Source organism: Diceros bicornis, chromosome 3, assembly GCF_020826845.1.
Source record: "Diceros bicornis minor isolate mBicDic1 chromosome 3, mDicBic1.mat.cur, whole genome shotgun sequence".
NCBI lineage: Eukaryota > Metazoa > Chordata > Mammalia > Perissodactyla > Rhinocerotidae > Diceros > Diceros bicornis.
The window spans coordinates 56,566,709-56,585,659 of record NC_080742.1 but is presented as its reverse complement, the minus strand read 5'-3'; the positions used below and the strand labels follow the sequence as shown (position 1 = coordinate 56,585,659).

The 18,951-nt window shown below is 37.7% G+C and overlaps 1 protein-coding gene across 2 annotated transcripts in view; it reads right to left on the bottom strand.

Annotated features, from left to right (window-relative positions):
* Positions 1-15,842, bottom strand: part of AVL9 (AVL9 cell migration associated) — a 56,343-nt gene extending 40,501 nt beyond the window's left edge. The window contains exon 1 of one of the 2 annotated variants that reach the window (XM_058527887.1): positions 15,588-15,842. In XM_058527887.1, the coding sequence (XP_058383870.1) occupies positions 15,588-15,680 (93 nt within the window). In that variant the 5' untranslated portion in view covers positions 15,681-15,842. The remainder of the gene's footprint in view (positions 1-15,587) is intronic. The other variant, XM_058527878.1, reaches the window with a different exon arrangement.
* Between the last annotated feature and the right edge of the window lie 3,109 nt (positions 15,843-18,951).

Below are 18,951 nucleotides of genomic sequence, written 5' to 3'. Positions count from 1 at the left end.
TTATAAAAGGGCTTTAAAAATGATGATTATTTTTGAAATATGATCTAGTTCCATATTTGAAATGCTTGAAAATATCAAAAGGACTATAGGTGCAGTAAAAAGACTCCCTCTCACCCTCGACACTACCACTTTGGCTACCCAGTCATTTCCCTGGCCCCACCTCCAGATGCAATCAATGATTTCAGTTTTAAAGGACTTTTTAAAAGGTTTGGATTATGGAGTAAAACTTTTCTCTCAGAGATCAGTCATTTAAGATCAATTAATTGAAGGCTGGGCATAAATAATCTCAAATTACATTTCACATTTCTCTGTATCTTTATAAATCTTTCATAAAGGTTTTATATATTGACAATTCTTTAAAGTGTGAGGGAAGGAAGAATGTGACAAAGAGGTAGTACAGACACTTATAAATTCAAAGCTGATGCTATGAAGCTGGTAGTTATAGAGTTAAAAAAAACTTCCAACTCAGAATTCTTGCTTTAACATCAAAAAAACCAGAAACAAGGAAATAAATTATTGTATTTTATGTAATGAACACCAAAGTCCAATATATAACACTTACCGTAAGAAGTTTTTGTATTACAAAACGATTTCTTTCTGAAAACTGCTAATTTTAACGTATAGATATTTATTTAAAAAGCATTTAGCATAGAATAAACATGCTTTTAAATAAATATAAACAACCTGGACCCAAATTCTCATGAGTATATCACTTAGGATCCAAAGAGTTTAATCTAGAAAATTCTAAAAGAAAGTACTACAATGCTCAACCTCATTTTTATCATGGAAATGCAATTTGAAATAATAAAATTTTTACTCATATACCGAAAAACATGAAAAAGATTATTAATATTTTGTGTTGACAAGAGTATGGGGAAATAGGCTTGGCTGTGGGACTGTAATTGGTACAACAGTTTGAATGGCAATTTGGCAATATTATCAAAACAATAATACATTTACCCTTCGACTCAACAATTTCAGTTTTAGGAATTTATCTCACAGATATACTGATATATTCACTCAGATATGTACAAAAATGTTCACAGCAGCATGAAATGGTAGCACAAAAATTGGAAACGTAAATATTCATCAGAAGAGTGGTTAAATAAATTTTACATCACTTCTATCCAGCTGTTAAAAAGAATGTTAGATTCATATATATTGATAAAAAAAGATAGTTACAACATACTGTGTGTATGTAAAGTAAGAGCCCTCCAAAATGTGCATGTCCTAATCCCTGGAATCTGTCAATATGTTACCTTACAATACAAAGGAACTCTGCAGATATGATTATGGATCTCAAGATGGGGATTAACGAGGGGGCCCCAAGGTACTCAAAAAGGTCCTTATATGAGAGAAGCAGAGGAGACAGAGTCAGAGACATTTGAAGATGCTATGCTTCCAGATGCCTTGAAGATGGAGGAAGGGGCCATAAGCACCTTTCTTCTGCTGGTATATTTGCTACCAACAAATCCTTGCATTTGGAAACCGCTGAACTTGCTAATCAAGTTCAAAACCCCTCATACAAACTCCTATGTCTACACAACAACAATTTTAATGGCTACCTAGTATTGTTTCATTATTTAATCAATATTCTATTGTTGAACATTTTTTTCTAGTTTTCTTTTTTTTTACATTATTATAAACCACTCAGTATTATGCAAGTGTGGGATAATAAAAAATATACATATTTGGTCTTTGTCCCCAGTCTTGGCCCAGAGTTCTCAAAACCCTTGAAATTTCCTGAGTGAGGGGAGCATCTTTTGTTATTCATAACAAGACCCTTTCAACCATACCTGGGTTTATGCTAATGAGGTGACTCTTGGTAGTGATGGGGCTAAATAGCTTCAGGATGGGGCCTGGTCACCAGAAGGACCAAGCCTTGATTAGAGGGTTAGAACTTTCAGCTCGACCTCTTGCCCTCCAGGGAGAGGAGAGGGACTGGAGACTGAGTTCAATTACCAATGGCTAATGATTTAATCAATCCTGCCCATGTAATGAAACCTCCATAAAAACCCCTAAACGATGGGGTTCAGGGAACTTCGGGGTTGGCAAAGACATTGAGGTGCTGGGAGGGTGGTGTGCCCAGAGAGGGCATGAAAACTCCATGCCTTTTCCTCCATACCTTGTCCTATGCATTTCTTCCATTTGGCTATTTCAGAGTTGTATCCTTTATAACAAACCAGTAAAGGTAAACAGTGTGTTCCTGAGTTTTGTGAGTTGTTCTAGCAAATTATAGAACCTGAGACGGAGTCATGGGAACCTCTGAATTTGTCGCTAAGTTGGACAGAAGTGCAGGTAGCCTGGGGACTCAAGATTGGCATCTAAAGTGAGGGCACCTTGTGGAACTAAGCCCTTAAACTTATGGAGTCTGATGCTAACTCTCAGTAGTTAGTGCAGAATAGGATTGAATTGTAGGACACTCAGTTTGCGTCTGGGGAAAAACAAAACAAAAAAGAATGTTATTTCTTACTCAATGGGATTTTTAAATCTTAAGTTGTATATTCTTCATATTTTGAATATTGACTAAATATTCTTTATGCCCCCTTTCAATACGTTTAAAATAATCCAGACAAATAACTCATGGCACAGAGGCTTAAGAGGAATTCTCTTAGAAGCTACCTGAGACTCTTAAATAATACTCAGTTGAATCAAAAGGCAATTTAAACAATAACGCCAATTAAACTAAGCAGTACAAGAGAAAGCAGAGGTAGGTACAATATGCTGCCTCACTGCACAACTCCAGGGGGACCACTGACTCTACAGTTTACATGAAGGGCTCTCCCTGCACAGCTATGCTGTCCGAAGTCTATGCAGCTATACATGGCAGCCCTAAGTATATGTGAAAAATCATTGACAAAAATCAAAGTAAATCTCCAGAGATTAAGAAACATTTAGAATGAATTATCATCTGGTAAGGTTACTATTAAATAGTGAAAGTTCACAGCCCAAAGTCTAAGTTAAATTTGGGGATCAAAGATGGTGTCTGGTAGGGGTATTAGCACATGCAATGTGTGACAGATATATCAAATGTCTCCCCAAAGGATAAAGTTACTAAAATCATGCAAATTTCATATCTCTCTCTTTTTATGTCAACCAACATTCATGTGGCTGTATCTAATTTGATCCCAATTAGTAGCAAGAATTTACAAACTTATATGATTACAAAAGAAGAGAAGGGAAAAAGAAGACAATGGCTGATTTCTAAATGAAAGCCGAATAAAGATGCTCTAATCACAAGGAATAAAAAGGCAATTTTTCTAAATGCTAAATGAACTATGTAAGAAATGGTAACATAAATTTGTCTTCCAGGAATGGTAAAAATTACCACTCCTTTCCATAGTTTACAAATCAAACTGATGTCCTCTAGTCAGATTCCATTTACTTTGTCCTCAGAAACAAAAGACTGAAAAAACAACAAAGAAAAACTATAAAAAAAAAACAATAACACAGCAGCCTGTATGAACTTTGAGTACTTCAAAAGTACCCTTTGTTCACTTTCTAATAACGCATTCAACATCCATTCCACTATCAGAGAACCATACAAGTAATAGAAGCCACAATGCCAAACAGCACACGAACAAATTAAACACACCCATGGTCCCCACAGATGCTGATACAAAGGGGCTTACTGAGAGAAGGAGAGTGCTTCCTAGAAATTCTGAGCCAGTTGCTCTGTCTCTCCGTTCCCTTTCTAGGCACCTCAGGGATTTTTCCTCCTTCACTCAGAAGCATGGATTATTTGTTTTCTTAACAGTCAAAACATTTTAGGCACCAAAGTCAAGGCTCTGTCATGATGTTTTTCACTTTAAAGAAAACCTTGGACATAGAACACATGTCTTCTCTAAGTTACGTTTTCTCTCCCAGATCTCTTGAAGGGTCAACACTACAAAAGAACTGGCGCTCTTCCTCGTTACTCTCTTACAAAGCTGGCAGCAAATGATTCTATTTGTCAGCTGTTTACTTCTGAAACAGCTTGTGCTTAACACTCCTCTACCTCAGCATGACACATTATAGTTTCAGGAGTGCACTAGATGCCCAGAAAAGTAAAGTGTATACTGTAAAGGTACAATGGTACTATTGAGACTTACCAACTAAAGCCAAGTTATATTGTTTTTAAAATTAAATGGAAACAAGTTTAAAACATATGCTTTTATACATTTAAGTGAATAAAGGCTGCTAGTTCTATATTTTTCTAAAATTAAAGAGCTATTTTACTATTCCATATTCCTTTACTTAAGATGAGGTACTTGGATTACGAACAGGAAAACAGATGATACGTATTTTAATTTAAATCTAAAAATTTATTTTTTATATAATTGTGAATCCCACTACAATGAATCCAGAATCATATCAAGACTATTATATAGAAGAACATGATATTTTGTTGGTATCAATATAACTATATAATATGAGAGAAGTTAATTTTCATACTAAAGATACTTGAGGTACTAAAATTAAGACTTCATCATTCTATTTTTATACTTTAAAACCACTGGAACTTTACATATATATATGTTCATTAACACCAAACTGTATATACACAGCCAATAAAAACAAGACTTTATAGAGCCATGCTCCTTTTAGGAAGTTATTTCTTCTAGGAAGGAAGAATATTATCTACATATGAGTAGCGACATTGAGAAATTCTACTAAGTATTCACCTCCATTAATATTAAGGATACGAATATATCTGATATGAGAATAAACAGCACTGTTATAAGGATTTAGCATTCACTGAAATATCATTATTTGCAGATCTACAATTCACAAATCAGAAATGCCATCAGATATAGAGTCACTGCAGTCTGTTTTGTAAGTGTTTCAGACAAATAAGAAAGTGCCATTCATTTCTAATAGTATCAGGTTAGTTTTGGAGAGCTACTTTATGTAAAGCTAGATAGCTTCAAATGCGTTTACTAATTATGAGCTCTTACTTAAAAGTAAAAAATAGTTTTGAAGGATCTTAAATATATTTGACTTACTAGGATCTTTTACATTAAAGAAATTTAGAACTCCTATATTGTCCTAGGTTCCAAGTAAAATAAACACTTCGGTCATGTAGCACAAACGTGTATAACTACAGGGAAAAAAACCCAACTTTTATCAACTCAAACCCGATAATAAAAAAACAGACCATAGGGGTGGGCCCTGTGGCACAAGCGGTTAAGTGTGTGCTCCGCTGCGGCGGCCCGGGGTTCGCCGGTTGGGATCCCAGGTGCACACTGATGCACCGCTTGTTAAGCCATGCTGTGGCGGCGTCCCATATAAAGTGGAGGAAGATGGGCATGGATGTTGGCCCAGGGCCAGTCTTCCTCAGCAAAAAGAAGAGGATTGGTAGATGTTAGCTCAGGGCGGATCTTCCTCACCAAAAAAAAAAAAAAAGAAAGAAAAAAAAGACCATAACCACCTAACTTTTAAAATAAAATGCTTTTTGTTTTATTTGTAATAATCAAAAACTAGGAATAACTCACATGTCCATTAACAGGAGAATGGGTCAATAAATCACGGTATATTCATACAATGGAATACTATACAGAAACTACCGATATAAGCAACATGAATAAATCTCAGACATAACACTGAGTGAAATGAGTCAGACACAAAAGAGACAACACCAATCTATAGTGACATAGGTCAGAATAGTGGTTACCTTCAGGTGGGTAATGATTGCGAGGGGGCACATGTGGGGAATTTCTGAAGTGCTGGAATTATTCTATATCTTGATCTGGATGGTGGTTAAATGCACATATATGCATGTAAAAATTAATCAAGCTGTACCCTTACGTTTTGTGTACTTCATTGTTGATGTTACACCTCATTTGAAGAAAATGAAATACTTAAAAAAAATAAATGTGAAGACCAAGTGTTTAATTGCATGGACCTTTGAAATTGGATAAGCCTTGAGTTCTAGTCCCACTTTGCTACTCAGCCATGTGTCCTTGAGCAAGTCACTTATCTCTAAACCTCAATTTCCTTATTTATAAAAGAGGGCTAATAAAACCTTGGTGTTTTGTGAAGAATAAATGAGATAATAAACATATATCTAACATGCTGAGTATACAGTAAACATTCAATAAATGGCAGCTATTATTATTGCTAATAACAACATCTTCATAGAACAGCAATGATGAATTGCACAGTAACTAAACCTTATATTGGTATAAGCTCCCATGAACAGTTTTTAAATAGTCCGCAATAGGCAGGAATTAAATTTAGGCCACAGTTTATGGAATTTAGAATCTTTGCTATAATTTGTTTGCAAAGAGTGGAGAAAGGGGCCGGCCCAGTGGCGTAGTGGTTAAGTTCATGCATTCTGCTTCAGTGGCCCAGGGTTCCCTGGTTCGGATCCTGGGCGTGGACCTACTCACCACTCATCAAGCCATGCTGAGGCAGCGTCCCACACAGAAGAACTAGAAGGACCTACAACTAGGATATACAACTATGTACTGGGGTTTTGGGGAGAAAACAGAAAAAGAGGAAGATTGACAGATGTTAGCTCAGAGCCAATCTACCTCAAAAAAAAAAAGAGTGGAGAAAATCACTGCACTTAATGGAAATTTATGCTTTCAGTACATAAGTTACACTAATACCTAAGAGAGGTCTGGGTTCCTATATCAGACTGTGACTTTTATGTCTCCAAAGATATCACGCTTGTTTAGCATAATATGTGAAGATAGGGCACAAAAATGATTGAGCGATTGTTTCTTTGAGTTATTCTTTTTTTCTAAATTACATAATTTTAAGGCTCAAAATTTAAAGAATGCAAACGGAGAACTGTTAGCTAAGTCCTAGCTCTGCACAAATAGAAGTTTAAAGAAAATCAAATGAATAATAGACAGTTCTTGAAAAAGCTCTTTCAAAAGTATTGAAGGATGCAGAATTTTGTGATTTGTTACAAGGAGAAAGGTTTATTTAAAAAAAAACTTTTAAATTATTTAGATTTGAGGTGTAATTACAAAGTATAAAATGCAAAGATCTTAAGTGTACAGAGTTCATAGGTTTTGATGATTTGTGCAGCTATAGGCAACCACCCCTTCAAGACACAGAACCGGCATCATCCCAGAAAGTTCCTCTGTTCAGACTGCTAATAACACCAAACATTAGTTCTGCCTTTTGAATTTAAGGGCATGTTTCTGAATGTAGCCTCTGATGATGGGTCTTCAGCAAATGTTTGCTGATTTCATCTTAGAATCAAGAAGTGGAGGGAATCTTAACAATCATCTATTTTAAAACTCTCATTTTATGGGCCAGCCCCGTGGCTTAGCGGTTAAGTGCGTGTGCTCCGCTACTGGCGGCCCGGGTTCGGATCCCGGGCGCGCACCGACGCACCGCTTCTCCAGCCATGCTGAGGCCGCGTCCCACATACAGCAACTAGAAGGATGTGCAGCTATGACATACAACTATCTACTGGGGCTTTGGGGGAAAAAAATAAATAAATAAAATTATAAAAATAACAAAACCCTCATTTTACAGATGAAGAAATCCTCATTTTACAGATCCAAAAACATTAGGCAATGTGCCCCCAGGTTACACACCTAATAACCATTACCGTCAAACTGAAACTCAGGTCTCTTGATTACCAGATATATTTTGCTGTTGATCAAGTAGAGAGTGGTACAAGAGAATGTATCACAGCTAAAAGTACAAAGGAATACTTGGAATACTGTATATAAAGTTCCCTCTACCAGAAGAGAGATAGGACAAGGACTTATACAAAACACATGGTGCAAAGACAGACTGGCCTTCTGGATGAGATGATATAAATGGAACATTATTTATCTTTAGGTTACTGAAAATACATACAAACATGATACCAAAGCTACAAAAAATATTTTCTTGCAGGAAAAAATACTAATCAGAAACTTCCTAACAAATGATTTAAATTAATTTGTTTTAATGAACTCTACCCTAGAAATCTTTTATACATCAATTTATTTTTAACATTTCAATACTGGACTTTTACATGGCAAAAAAGATTCCAATTTCTAGGAGTGCACCATACCCACCAAGCAGAGCTAACAAATTAAGATCACCAGTGAAGGCCATGGGGGTGGGAACAGGTTTCATTAACAACCCTGTAGTCATTTCCTTATATATGAATACATAGCATACCTGTGACAATGAGCATCAGTTGGATGAAGAAAATACAAGTGCAGAGGGCCATATTTCAAATCTAATTGGACACCTAAACATAATTTATTCAGAAGTCAGACTTTCGACAATTTAATAACCTAGAACACTGCCAAGAACCAGAAATAAGTGACAAAGCATCTATCAGCCTAACCAGCTATCATGAAGCCCCAGATAATATACCAAAGAGATGGCTTTAGGTCTTCTTTCAAAAACTATGACTAAGTCATTTTATTGCATACATGGTTCTAATGCATTTAGTAGATGTGGTCTCTCAGTCCATGGAAGAAAGGAGAAACGCAAAATGAGAAAGCAGGGAGGAGAAGCTGAAAACCACAACGCAGTTTCGGGTCAACAATGAGAAGTAACTGCTAACTGCTCTGTCATCTCCCTCTCTGACTGGCTATCAAAAGCCCAGCTGAGTCACAGGCATGTGTGAAACACTCTATGTTAAAATAAACTGAGAATACCACAGTACAACAAGTGACATTTGTTATAAAGGCAGCATCATCCAGACTGACTTAAATTGTGTTCAGTATATTCTGCTCAAAATCCATTTTAACAAGATCTCCATGAAAAAATGTGGATTAAAATGAAGTCTCCACACTTAAGAAAAAAGGTGCAAACATTTAGTCACAAGGACGTTCTTTGCAGCACTATTCAAAATGGCAAAAAACTGAAATGCCACCTAAGTTCTAAAAAGGAAACCAGTTAAATAGTTCTACAAAATATTATTTAGCTATTTTTAAATGTTATAATTCAATATTTATTAATACAGAAACACATTAATGGTATATTGTTACATAAAAAGGCAGGTCATAAAACTTGATTACAATATAATACATTTTTGGAAAAAGCTCTGTATATTCATAAAAAATAACTGGAGAACTGGAGGGATATTCACCGAGGTGTTAAGAGCAGATTTATCTAGGATACAGGATTTTAAGTGTTAGTTTTCTTTATATTTTCTCACTTTTCAACTACAGTGAGTACATATTACTGCAGATCATAAGAAATATTATTTTTTTAAAACATGGAATATGATCTAAAAATTGTCAAAAATATCAATTTAAACAATATCCTCTAAAAATATTCTAGGGAGAAACCAAGTTTTGAATCTGATGGCATCTTAACCAAAGAATATAATAGGACCAGCCTTTCTCAAATTATTACGTAGATAAAGACTCCTCTCCCTATATGTTTTCATCTTCCTCCTGTGGTGCCATGCCTAGTGACCAGGGCCCATCTGCGGTCTTCCCTTATCTAGCAAAATCTGCGCTCAGCAAAGGATCTGAATCATCTTAATAACATGAAGGAAAGAGTTACCCATGACGCATAAGCATTTTACTAGGGATCAAAGACTTTAGCCAAAGGAAGAAATTTAGGCACTGTTAGGCACTTTCTAGCTACCTGGGGGGAATTATAAGAGGACAAAAGAATCTTCCTGATATTTCTAAATTTCCATTACACAGGCTGACACCCACTCTGCTTAGCTGTGATGCCAAGGCCCAAATGAAAAACTATTCCACTGCTCTGTGTTAATGTTGCAGCCTTGCAAACTCAAAGATTACCATCACTTCACCATATAAAAAGCATGGCTAAAATCAGGAAAAAACCAAAATATTCAAGTTCAAGAAATAAAAGTGCTATGGAGGGCCAGAAAATGCAATCTTGTTTCAGGACAGTTTCTCTGAGTAGCTCACAAGAATCTTTAGATATTATTCTTCCCTAACCTCTAACTCTCCAAAAGTTTGTTCTTTCTATTTCAAAGGCCTACTTATTTCAACAAGAATCACAAACAACACCTCCTCAATGTTTCATCATTGTCACCACAGGATTCCATCAATAGCAGGTCCAAACCTACATGCTTGCCAGTCAGCCATCTGTCACCAAAACCTCAATGGGCCAGGGCTTGACACTATCACTCTAACATAAACCAACCCCCTACCCCATCTCCTCAACCCACCCCTGAATTTGCAATGCAACATCCTGCTACTTATGGAGATTTTCCTGTGATCAGCTCCCTCAGACCAACAGGAATATATACTTCTAGTTGCTTTATGCACCGTTGAAACTAGTGTAAATATGTGTTCTAGTTCTTTCATAACTCGACTTTTTTAAGAATACAGTCTGGTAAAACCAGTTTACTCAAGAATTAAAACTGCTGGCAGTGTACTATAGAAAGCCATGAACTCTATCAGAACAGTGGTGAAAAATCAAGTAATTCCAACTTTTTATGACATCACTTTGCAAAGTAACTATTCCCTATTGAGCATTTAAAAAAAGTCCAATCTATCTATGGAAGAATCAAAAGGTTTATTTAATATACACTTGATTATATTATTTTGCCAAAAATTATGCTAATCGGACAAATACAGTTTATACATTTACTGCTACAAAGCAAATAAGGAACAAACAAAACTCTGGAACACACAATCTATAATACGCAAACTACTACAGAAAAGGTGTCCTTAGATTATCTCATGTCAAAGAGTCTAAGTGCAGGTTGAGTTTTTAAGGAAGAAGGGTCCTTTGCTAAATGCTAAATTAAAAAAAAAATTCAGGAAAAGAGTCAGACTGGATAAATATTTCAAAACTATTTTAAATGTTACAGTAGTACTTTAACTCACTCAAAATGTTCTAAATGTTAAGTATATCAACAAACGGTAATAATCACCGCTAGAAACATTTTATTTACAGAATTCATTCCCACAAAATTACCCAAATAAAAGTGAAAAAATGAAGTGATAAAGTTAATAGATGTTCATTTTAATATAAATGAAGAAATTTTTCATTTAAAATACATCTGAAGGCCTCAAAGATGAAAAAAATGTAGGAAACAAGATGAATGAACATCTATATGTCTAGTTTGGGGATCTTCAATACAGCTGTATTAGAAGATGGCTTTAACCTTGTGGTCCATGTGAAACGACCTGACTCCTTTATCATAACACTAGAGAGCACCTTAATAACAGAAGAGTCTACAAAGATTTAGTATATTCCCCTACGTAAAGTTATCACGCTTAACCCAGTAGACTGCTGAAAGGAATTACTTTTAAACCAAGGTTTTACTTTTGGTCACTTGAATCTAACAATTACAAATTACCACCACATACGGGAATTTTTGCTATGAATAATCTCACTGCACGGAAAGAACGGGTGATCAACATGACCCGTAGCATTTTGAATACTTACACCCTCACACATCTAAAACAATCTGAAGTCAGAGTCACAATTCAATGAGCCATGCACTTTTAATCCTTTACACCTGGAAGCAAAATCCTAAAATGGAGAATAAGGTAGCTGATTAATCTACCCAGAGGGAAATCTAACATAATTAGAGCCTCTGAAACACCTGATATACTGACTAAAAAAGAACAGCAGTCTCTAGATCAGTAATTCTAAGACTTAATGCATGTAACACACGCAATCTGCAAAACATAAAATGTATTTGGATTTTGAAGAAAGCAGAGTTATAGAACATCTAAAAAGACACTAATTTGCAGAAGTGAAGAACATCCTTTGAGAACTAATATAACATATATTGGAAATTTTAGTACACTTTCTTTTATAATACTCCTCTTTACCTGGCAAAATCAACATTGTTCTTGATATTTTATAAAAACTAAGACAAACAAGAGAAAAAGCAAGGCAACCAAAAATGAAAAAAATGTAGTCGAATAAACTATTTTCACATCTTTCCCAATACTATTATACATGCACTGAACCTCCTGTTCCACCTGGATGAACTACCATGAATTTATACAAATTATGTCTCCAGCAAAAGTGTCACCGTTTTTGACTGAATTAACCTGTCCATTTCACAACCAACTCAGTCTAAGAGACTTTTTTCATTCATTTGCTCTGTAGTCTGAGTGGACTGGCTGTGTTTGCAGCCCCTAGACACAACCTGGCTAATACCACAGAGGGTTTCCAATGGAGGTTTTTCAGATTATCCACTCACCCAACCTTAACTCTTTTAGAGTCCAGAAATCATAATAACATCTATCCAACCAACCTCCATTAGAGTAACAGATAATTAACAGATTACTAGTAAGCCAAAATTTTTCTCTGAGAAATACTAATAGTTCTATTAAAATTATAAATGTTTGACTCTTGCAAAAGCTACAGAATATGCAATAATTCAATCTAAACATCACCTTTTACTCACTTTGCATTTTGACTTTGAGTAGCTATAACAAATTCTCGTTTGATATGCACAACCAGGTTCTTAGCTCTTCATTTCTGCTTCGAGAGGTTAAGTGTAATTTTAGAAAGCTGCTTTCTTTCAGTCCGCAATAAGAAAATAACCCATACTAGGTTTCTCATCTTTCATTGCACTGTGGCAGAACCCTCTGCATTCTCAGACACTCAACAGGTATATTTATTAAAAAATAATTGCCCTTGTCTCTGCAAAGGACCATGTGGATTACAAAACAAACAAACAAACCAAGCATGTATTTTTCTTTTCTACGCAAAAGCCTACAACTTAAAAGTGTTATTAAAAGAGACGTGGTTATAAAGACTAGGGATATCTGGGTTTCGATATTAGTGCTGACAGTCTCTCCTTAACCAAACTTTAATCAAGCTCCTCTGAACTCTCTTCTCAACTAGGTCCTGACTTTTGGGCTTCCAATTTGTCTCTGCATTGTCTAATTTTAGCAAGAATTCTGTTAGGTGGGTTTAGCCAGAAACCCCCTTTACTGACTCTGACTCGCACTCTGCTCCTTGGCTATAAATTCCTGATTTTCCTTGTTGTATTTGGAGTTGAGCCCAATTGTATACTGAGGTCTCTTTCCCCCTATTGCAATAGCTTCTCTGAATAAAATCTGTTTTTACCGCTTTAACTGTTGTCAAGCTCTGGTTTTCCTGATAGCACCAAACTATCTGTGTAAATATGCTTAAGTCACTTAACCTTTCTGGGTTTCAGTTTACTCATCTGTAAATTTAAGGGAGATGGAGTAGTTGGTCTCTAAGGATCCCTGCCAGGTCTAAAATTCTCACGAAGAAATTTGGTGGAGGAAAAGGAGGTACAGAAAAATTAAGCCATTGGGATTTGCTGGAGGTCATGGGAGCTGTGAGGCCAGGATGTCACCCAGGTTCCTGAGTCCCAGCACAGTGTTCATTTTACAAAACCAGTCACCTTTACCTCAGTGCTGAAACCAAAAGCCAAATCTAGAGAAATGTTATAGCACCCAGGGTGCTACTTCAGCCCAAAGTGCGTCTTTCACCTTAAAATCTGTTGTTCAGTTTTCTTTAATCTCCAAGCAGCATTACATTTTGTTTCCTAAAATAAATAATTTTTCCTTTCTGGAAATATAAATTATATTACTTTTCCAACAAAACAGGTATAAAATGTCATAATTAATCTTTATTTTAGATGAGAGCAAAATTAAAAGATTTTATTCTATTTCCTACCAATATTTCCTTCTTTTTTGTCTTTAAAAGTCCCATTCCTGGTCGGCCCTGTGGCTTAGCAGTTAAGTGCGTGCGCCCCCCTACTGGCGGCCCAGGTTCGGATCCTGGGTGCGCACGGACGCACTGCTTCTCCAGCCATGCTGAGGCCGCGTCCCACATACAGCAACTAGAAGGATGTGCAACTATGACATACAACTGTCTACTGGGGCTTTGGGGAAAAAAAGGAGGAGGATTGGCAATAGATGTTAGCTCAGAGCTGGTCTTCCCCAGCAAAAAGAGGAGGATTAGCATGGATGTCAGCTCAGGGCTGATCTTCCTCACAAAACAAACAAACAAAAAGTTCCATTCATTTGGTTCAGAGGCAAGCCCCCACCTCTTACTTTACCCTAAAAGACTCCTAAATGCCACATGGCTTAGCAGAATGAACACATATGGTGCCAGAAGCAATTTAAGTCTGACTCCAGGTCTGTTTTGCAGTGTGATCTCAGTAAGATCATTTTATCTGCTCCAAGTTTCAGTTACTTCACCCACAGCCAAAGTTATAAAATGACAATTAAGAACAAAGTTGTGAAGTCTTAAAACATTAAAAATCTAATGATGGGGCCGGGCGGTGGCATAGTGGTTAACTGCGTGTGCTCTGCTGCGGCGGCCCTGGCGTTTGTGGGTTCAGATCCTGAGCTCAGACCGATGTACTGCTTGTCAAGCCATGCTGTGGCGGCGTCCCATATAAAGTGGAGGAAGATGGGCACAGATGTTAGCCCAGGGCTGGTCTTCCTCAGGAAAAAAGAGGATTGGCGACAGGTGTTAGCTCAGGGCTAATCTTCCTCACACAGGGAAAAAAATCTAATGATGATGAACACTGTGTTTGCATGCCACGGTACAATCTCAAATATCTCTTCTCTTATCTCTAAATATAGGTCCACATTTAAAAAACTTATATTCTACTGCTGCTGCTCGGAATTTTTTTAATACCACACTGAATAATGCCACTTCCTCCTTGGTATGTTTCTATGCCATTTTTACCCGAGAGCTAAGGAATGTGGTATTTTGAAGTTAAGCAGTCTTTAAAACACATAAAACACAACCATCTTTTCACTCTCTTCATCACTTTTCTATCATTCTCTAACGAACTTAAATTTTTCCAATAAAAGTTCTAAAATGTTACATTTTCTGTGAAGAGCAAGAAGCGAAATGCTACATTATCTAGTGGTAGCAATCCGTATTTTTATTACTTTAAGCATTTCAATTGTTCACTAACACATGACATCATTGCCTTCCAGTGTCTGCTCTCATTAAATAATTCTGTTTCTATTTTGTTCCCTTGCCTTCAATACATAGACTGCAAATGTTCCACTGTTCTCGTTGACCATTTCAGCGAAGCAGCTTAAAAACGTACATCTCTTTGCTCGGTCAACACACTTTCTCTTACTGCAATTGAGCTAGAGAGAGGTCAATCTCTCACCAAAAGGCAAGATCTCGAGGAGACCAAACAGCAAAACCAAGGCTCAAAGGGAAGGGGGGCGGAGTCAATACACCATCCTAACACCGCGGACTCCAGGGCTTCCGCACATAAACAAAGGAAGTTGATTTTCCCACGACGCCGCATGTACTTGAACCAACCTGAGGCATTCGTGTGGAAAGAAGCCCACTGAGCTCATTACTTTGGAAACGCAGTCCAAGAGCTGAATTTTTCTAAAGGCTTCCATCATAGGTGGACACCCAGAAAGTCCATGGAAACAGAGATGGATGGGGAAGAGACTGGGGCCCATCTGCGATTCCTTCTTTCCACTCCACCCAAGAACCGAAACGCCTACCAACCCCAACATACCAACACATAGCTCCTCCGCCGCTCAAAATACAATTTCCAGAGGCAGGAGAAAGAAGGGAGGGTGGGGGGATGGACTTCAGGGAGGGCGAGTTCGAGGAGCGGGAGAGAGGAGTCAAGTCCAGAGGCGGAGAGCCGACCGGAAGGGAGTGGGCGCCGGCGGCGCGCGAACGCCCGAACGGCCGGGGGCGGGCTCGGGCCCCTCCCTCACCTGGCAACCCTTCTTGTGGTGAAAGCCGACCACCACGATGTGCAGGACGGGCCCCCGTGGGGCGCCGTCGCCGCCCCGCCCGGCCTTCTCCATGGGCAGCCGCCGCGGGCCCGCACGACGACGACTTTAACCGCCAAGGGCGGCGGGCCGGGCGACCCCGCGGTCCCCAGGAGGACAGCGAGCGGCGGCTTTCAGGTGTCAGCGAGGGCGCCGCATGAGGGCCTCGCAGAAGGCCCGGCGGAGGCCGACGCTCCGGCAGCGCGGCCGCGCTTCCCTCATCCGCTTCCGCTGCTTCCGGGCTGTCACCTGACCCGGCGGCCGCCGCCGGCCAGGCGGGGCTCGGCAGAACCGGGGGGGACCTGGCGGGGGCGCGGGCTGAAGGGGGCGGGGCCTGGGGAGCTGAGCCGGGCCCCAGGGGAGGGGGCTGGGGGGGCGGAGTCCGGGGGGCCGCCCCACGCACCTGTCTCTTGGTGCCCCGGTGCGGCTGCAACCCGCTTCGTGGGTGCTGTCTGCTTCCTCCTTCACATCTCCGTCGTTCCCCTTTTCTTTCCTCAGCTTTCCTTCGTTTTTAACTTGTTTTCCGTTCACTCTCCGGGTATCCAATTCCTTCACTTCCTTTCCTTCGCCTTTCTGGCCTGGGGTCTCTTTGCCGTTTACTCTTAAATGTTTGATAACACGGAGGCATATTGGTGCGGCTCTATATTTGTGTATTCAACCTTTAAATTAATTGTTTACCCGACGTTGCTTCGTTCTAGGTTTTTGTTTTCTTCTTATGTAAGTATTACGTATAGGAGTTTGGAAGCGTTTTAAGGCCTCAAGCAGAATATCCTTGACAATAAAGGAAGTTTACAGGGAGACCTGTAAAATGATTATTCTAGTCCTGCTGTTTTAAGAAAATATTTTCATTCTGTCTTTTTCTGGGTTTAGTACACTGGTCAGCACAAAATATATGGGGTCTGTTGTCACCAGAGTTTTTAAATTCCTTACTGATTGTATTACTTCATTTTTAAAAAAAAAAGTATTGAATCTCAGCCTTTGTCGATTTAAAGTGAATAATGGAAATATTAACAGATTTAATAAGTCTTAGCCAGGGCAGTTTGGGGATAAACTAAAGGATAGGTGCCCGCTTTAAACAGAATTCGAGATTACTACAATACTTGGCTGTGAAGTTTACCATCGCTAGTTGCACATCCCTTAGTTTAGACAACCTTAGCAGTTATTATCCTGGCCTTGAAATTTAAGGACCTGCATTCTAATCTAAGTAGAGCTGAGAAAAACAATAGGCTTCCTGTAATCAAGGTTGGTTTCTATGATTCAGTAGAATTGTTTTAGTGCCAATAAAAATACTGTAGAAATTTTTCAAGATGTTGTTACAATTTCTTTTTTATATTACAAAATTCTTGGCATTGGCTCAGAACTGTGTGTGAAACTATATTATTCCCTGTATGCGTAATATGTTACTGTTTTCTTCCATCTGCCTTGATATTTTCCACAATTGGCATAGCTAAAATTAAAGTCTAACTGAACATCTTTTAAAAAATATGTAAGGGCAGAGCATCTTAGAATTCTATATCTACAGTGAACACCAACTGCTTAATTCATTGTGCAGGAGACCCAGTAATAGATTTATAAAAATCTGTGTCACTTTGCATCCTAGAGCTTCCAACAAAGATTAAATCATTTATTCATAACTATTATGTTGCTTAAATGTTTAAAAAAATTACTTAAAATAAATGCTATAAACAAAGAGGATATGTTACTGGGAAAATTGGGCAAGAAAGTAAGCAAGGGAATTTCCAGAATTTTTTCCATCTCTAAATATACAGACTGGTCCATTTAAGAGTTTAGAATAACAACTGTTACAGTAGTTTTTAATAAGTTGTATTATTATAGAATAAATTCATTAACAAGATATTGTCTATAAAGACAAATATCTATTGAGAAAAAAATAGATATTTCTCCTTTATTTTAAAAAGTGTCAGAAGGAGATTATCAAGATTGGAAATAACAATTTGACATAACAGAATACTTTCTGAATGTTATTTTGAAAGGAAACTTTTGTTTGTATTTTTATGATGACATTTGTCTCCAGGGAAAAAATTAGAAACACTTTTCTGAACATATAATACACTGAAGAGTCTTTTCTAGTTACATGTATTTTATGATGACTTGTAAATCCTATTTTATGTCTGCTCTATAAGAGCTAAAGGGAGAAAAACCCTGGAGACAGAGCTATGACATGTTTTCAAGTTCATTAAAAATGAACTTTCCATCTAGAATCGGCCCATTGTTTCTTTTTTCGTCTTGCCTCAGGAAAGAACATGGTAAAATAAAACCACTCCCTTCCTGCAATCCCCATTAACTTTACTGGGTAAATGAACTATTATCTCCTTTTTCAGAGTATAAAGAGACTTACTTTATTCTTCATCAATAGTATTGAAAATTGCTAATGTTCATTTTTTTCTTGTAATGGAAAATTTAAAGTACTGACTTTCTTAAAAGCATGTTTTTCTGAATTTTAAACTCTTATCAAGTAGCAACAATGCCTTGAATTTGGTCCCTACCCTCATTATGGTATGGTGAAAATAAAATAAGAATAGAGATAGAAAAGAAAAACGAGGAAAAGAAAAGGACTTTACAAAAAAATTTGGCATTACTTTGTCTTTAGAATCTTATGAAGATTAAGGGGGATGTTGATGGGTATGAATGAAATAGAATCAATTTAAAGAACATTCATTAGACCCTACAGTACACCTGGAACTGTGGTAGGCAGAGAGAAGAAAGAAAGAGGGGGGAGAGAGAGAGAGAAGGGGGGGAGAGAAAGCGGGGGGAGAGAGAGAGAAAGAAAAGAAAGTAAGAAAGAAAGGAAAGAAAGAAAAGCAAAGAAAGAAAGGGAAAGAGAAAGAAAGAAAGGGAAAGGGAAAGAAAGAAAGGGAAAGAGAAAGAAAGAAAGGGAAAGAGAAAGGGAAGGAAAGAAAGGGAAAGAGAAAGAAAGGCAGAGGGAAAGAAAGAAAGAAAAAGAAAGGGAAAGGGAAAGAAAGAAAGGGAAAGGGAAAGAAAGAAAGGGAAAGGGAAAGAAAGAAAGGGAAAGGGAAAGAAAGAAAGAGAAAGAGAAAGGAAGGAAGGGAAAGAGAAAGGAAGGAAGGGAAAGAGAAAGGAAGGAAGAAAGAAAAAAAGAGAGAGAGAGAAAGAAAGAAAGAGAAAGAAAGAAAGAAATTGCTGTCTTAAAGTGGCTTATGTCTGGTTATAAAAATAAGATAAACATGAAACCACCAGCTAGCAATGCTAGCCTTTGTAGCACCTACTCTAAGCCAACCATCATGTTGAGTATTAGGAAACATGGATAAATAAGCAATAACAGCTC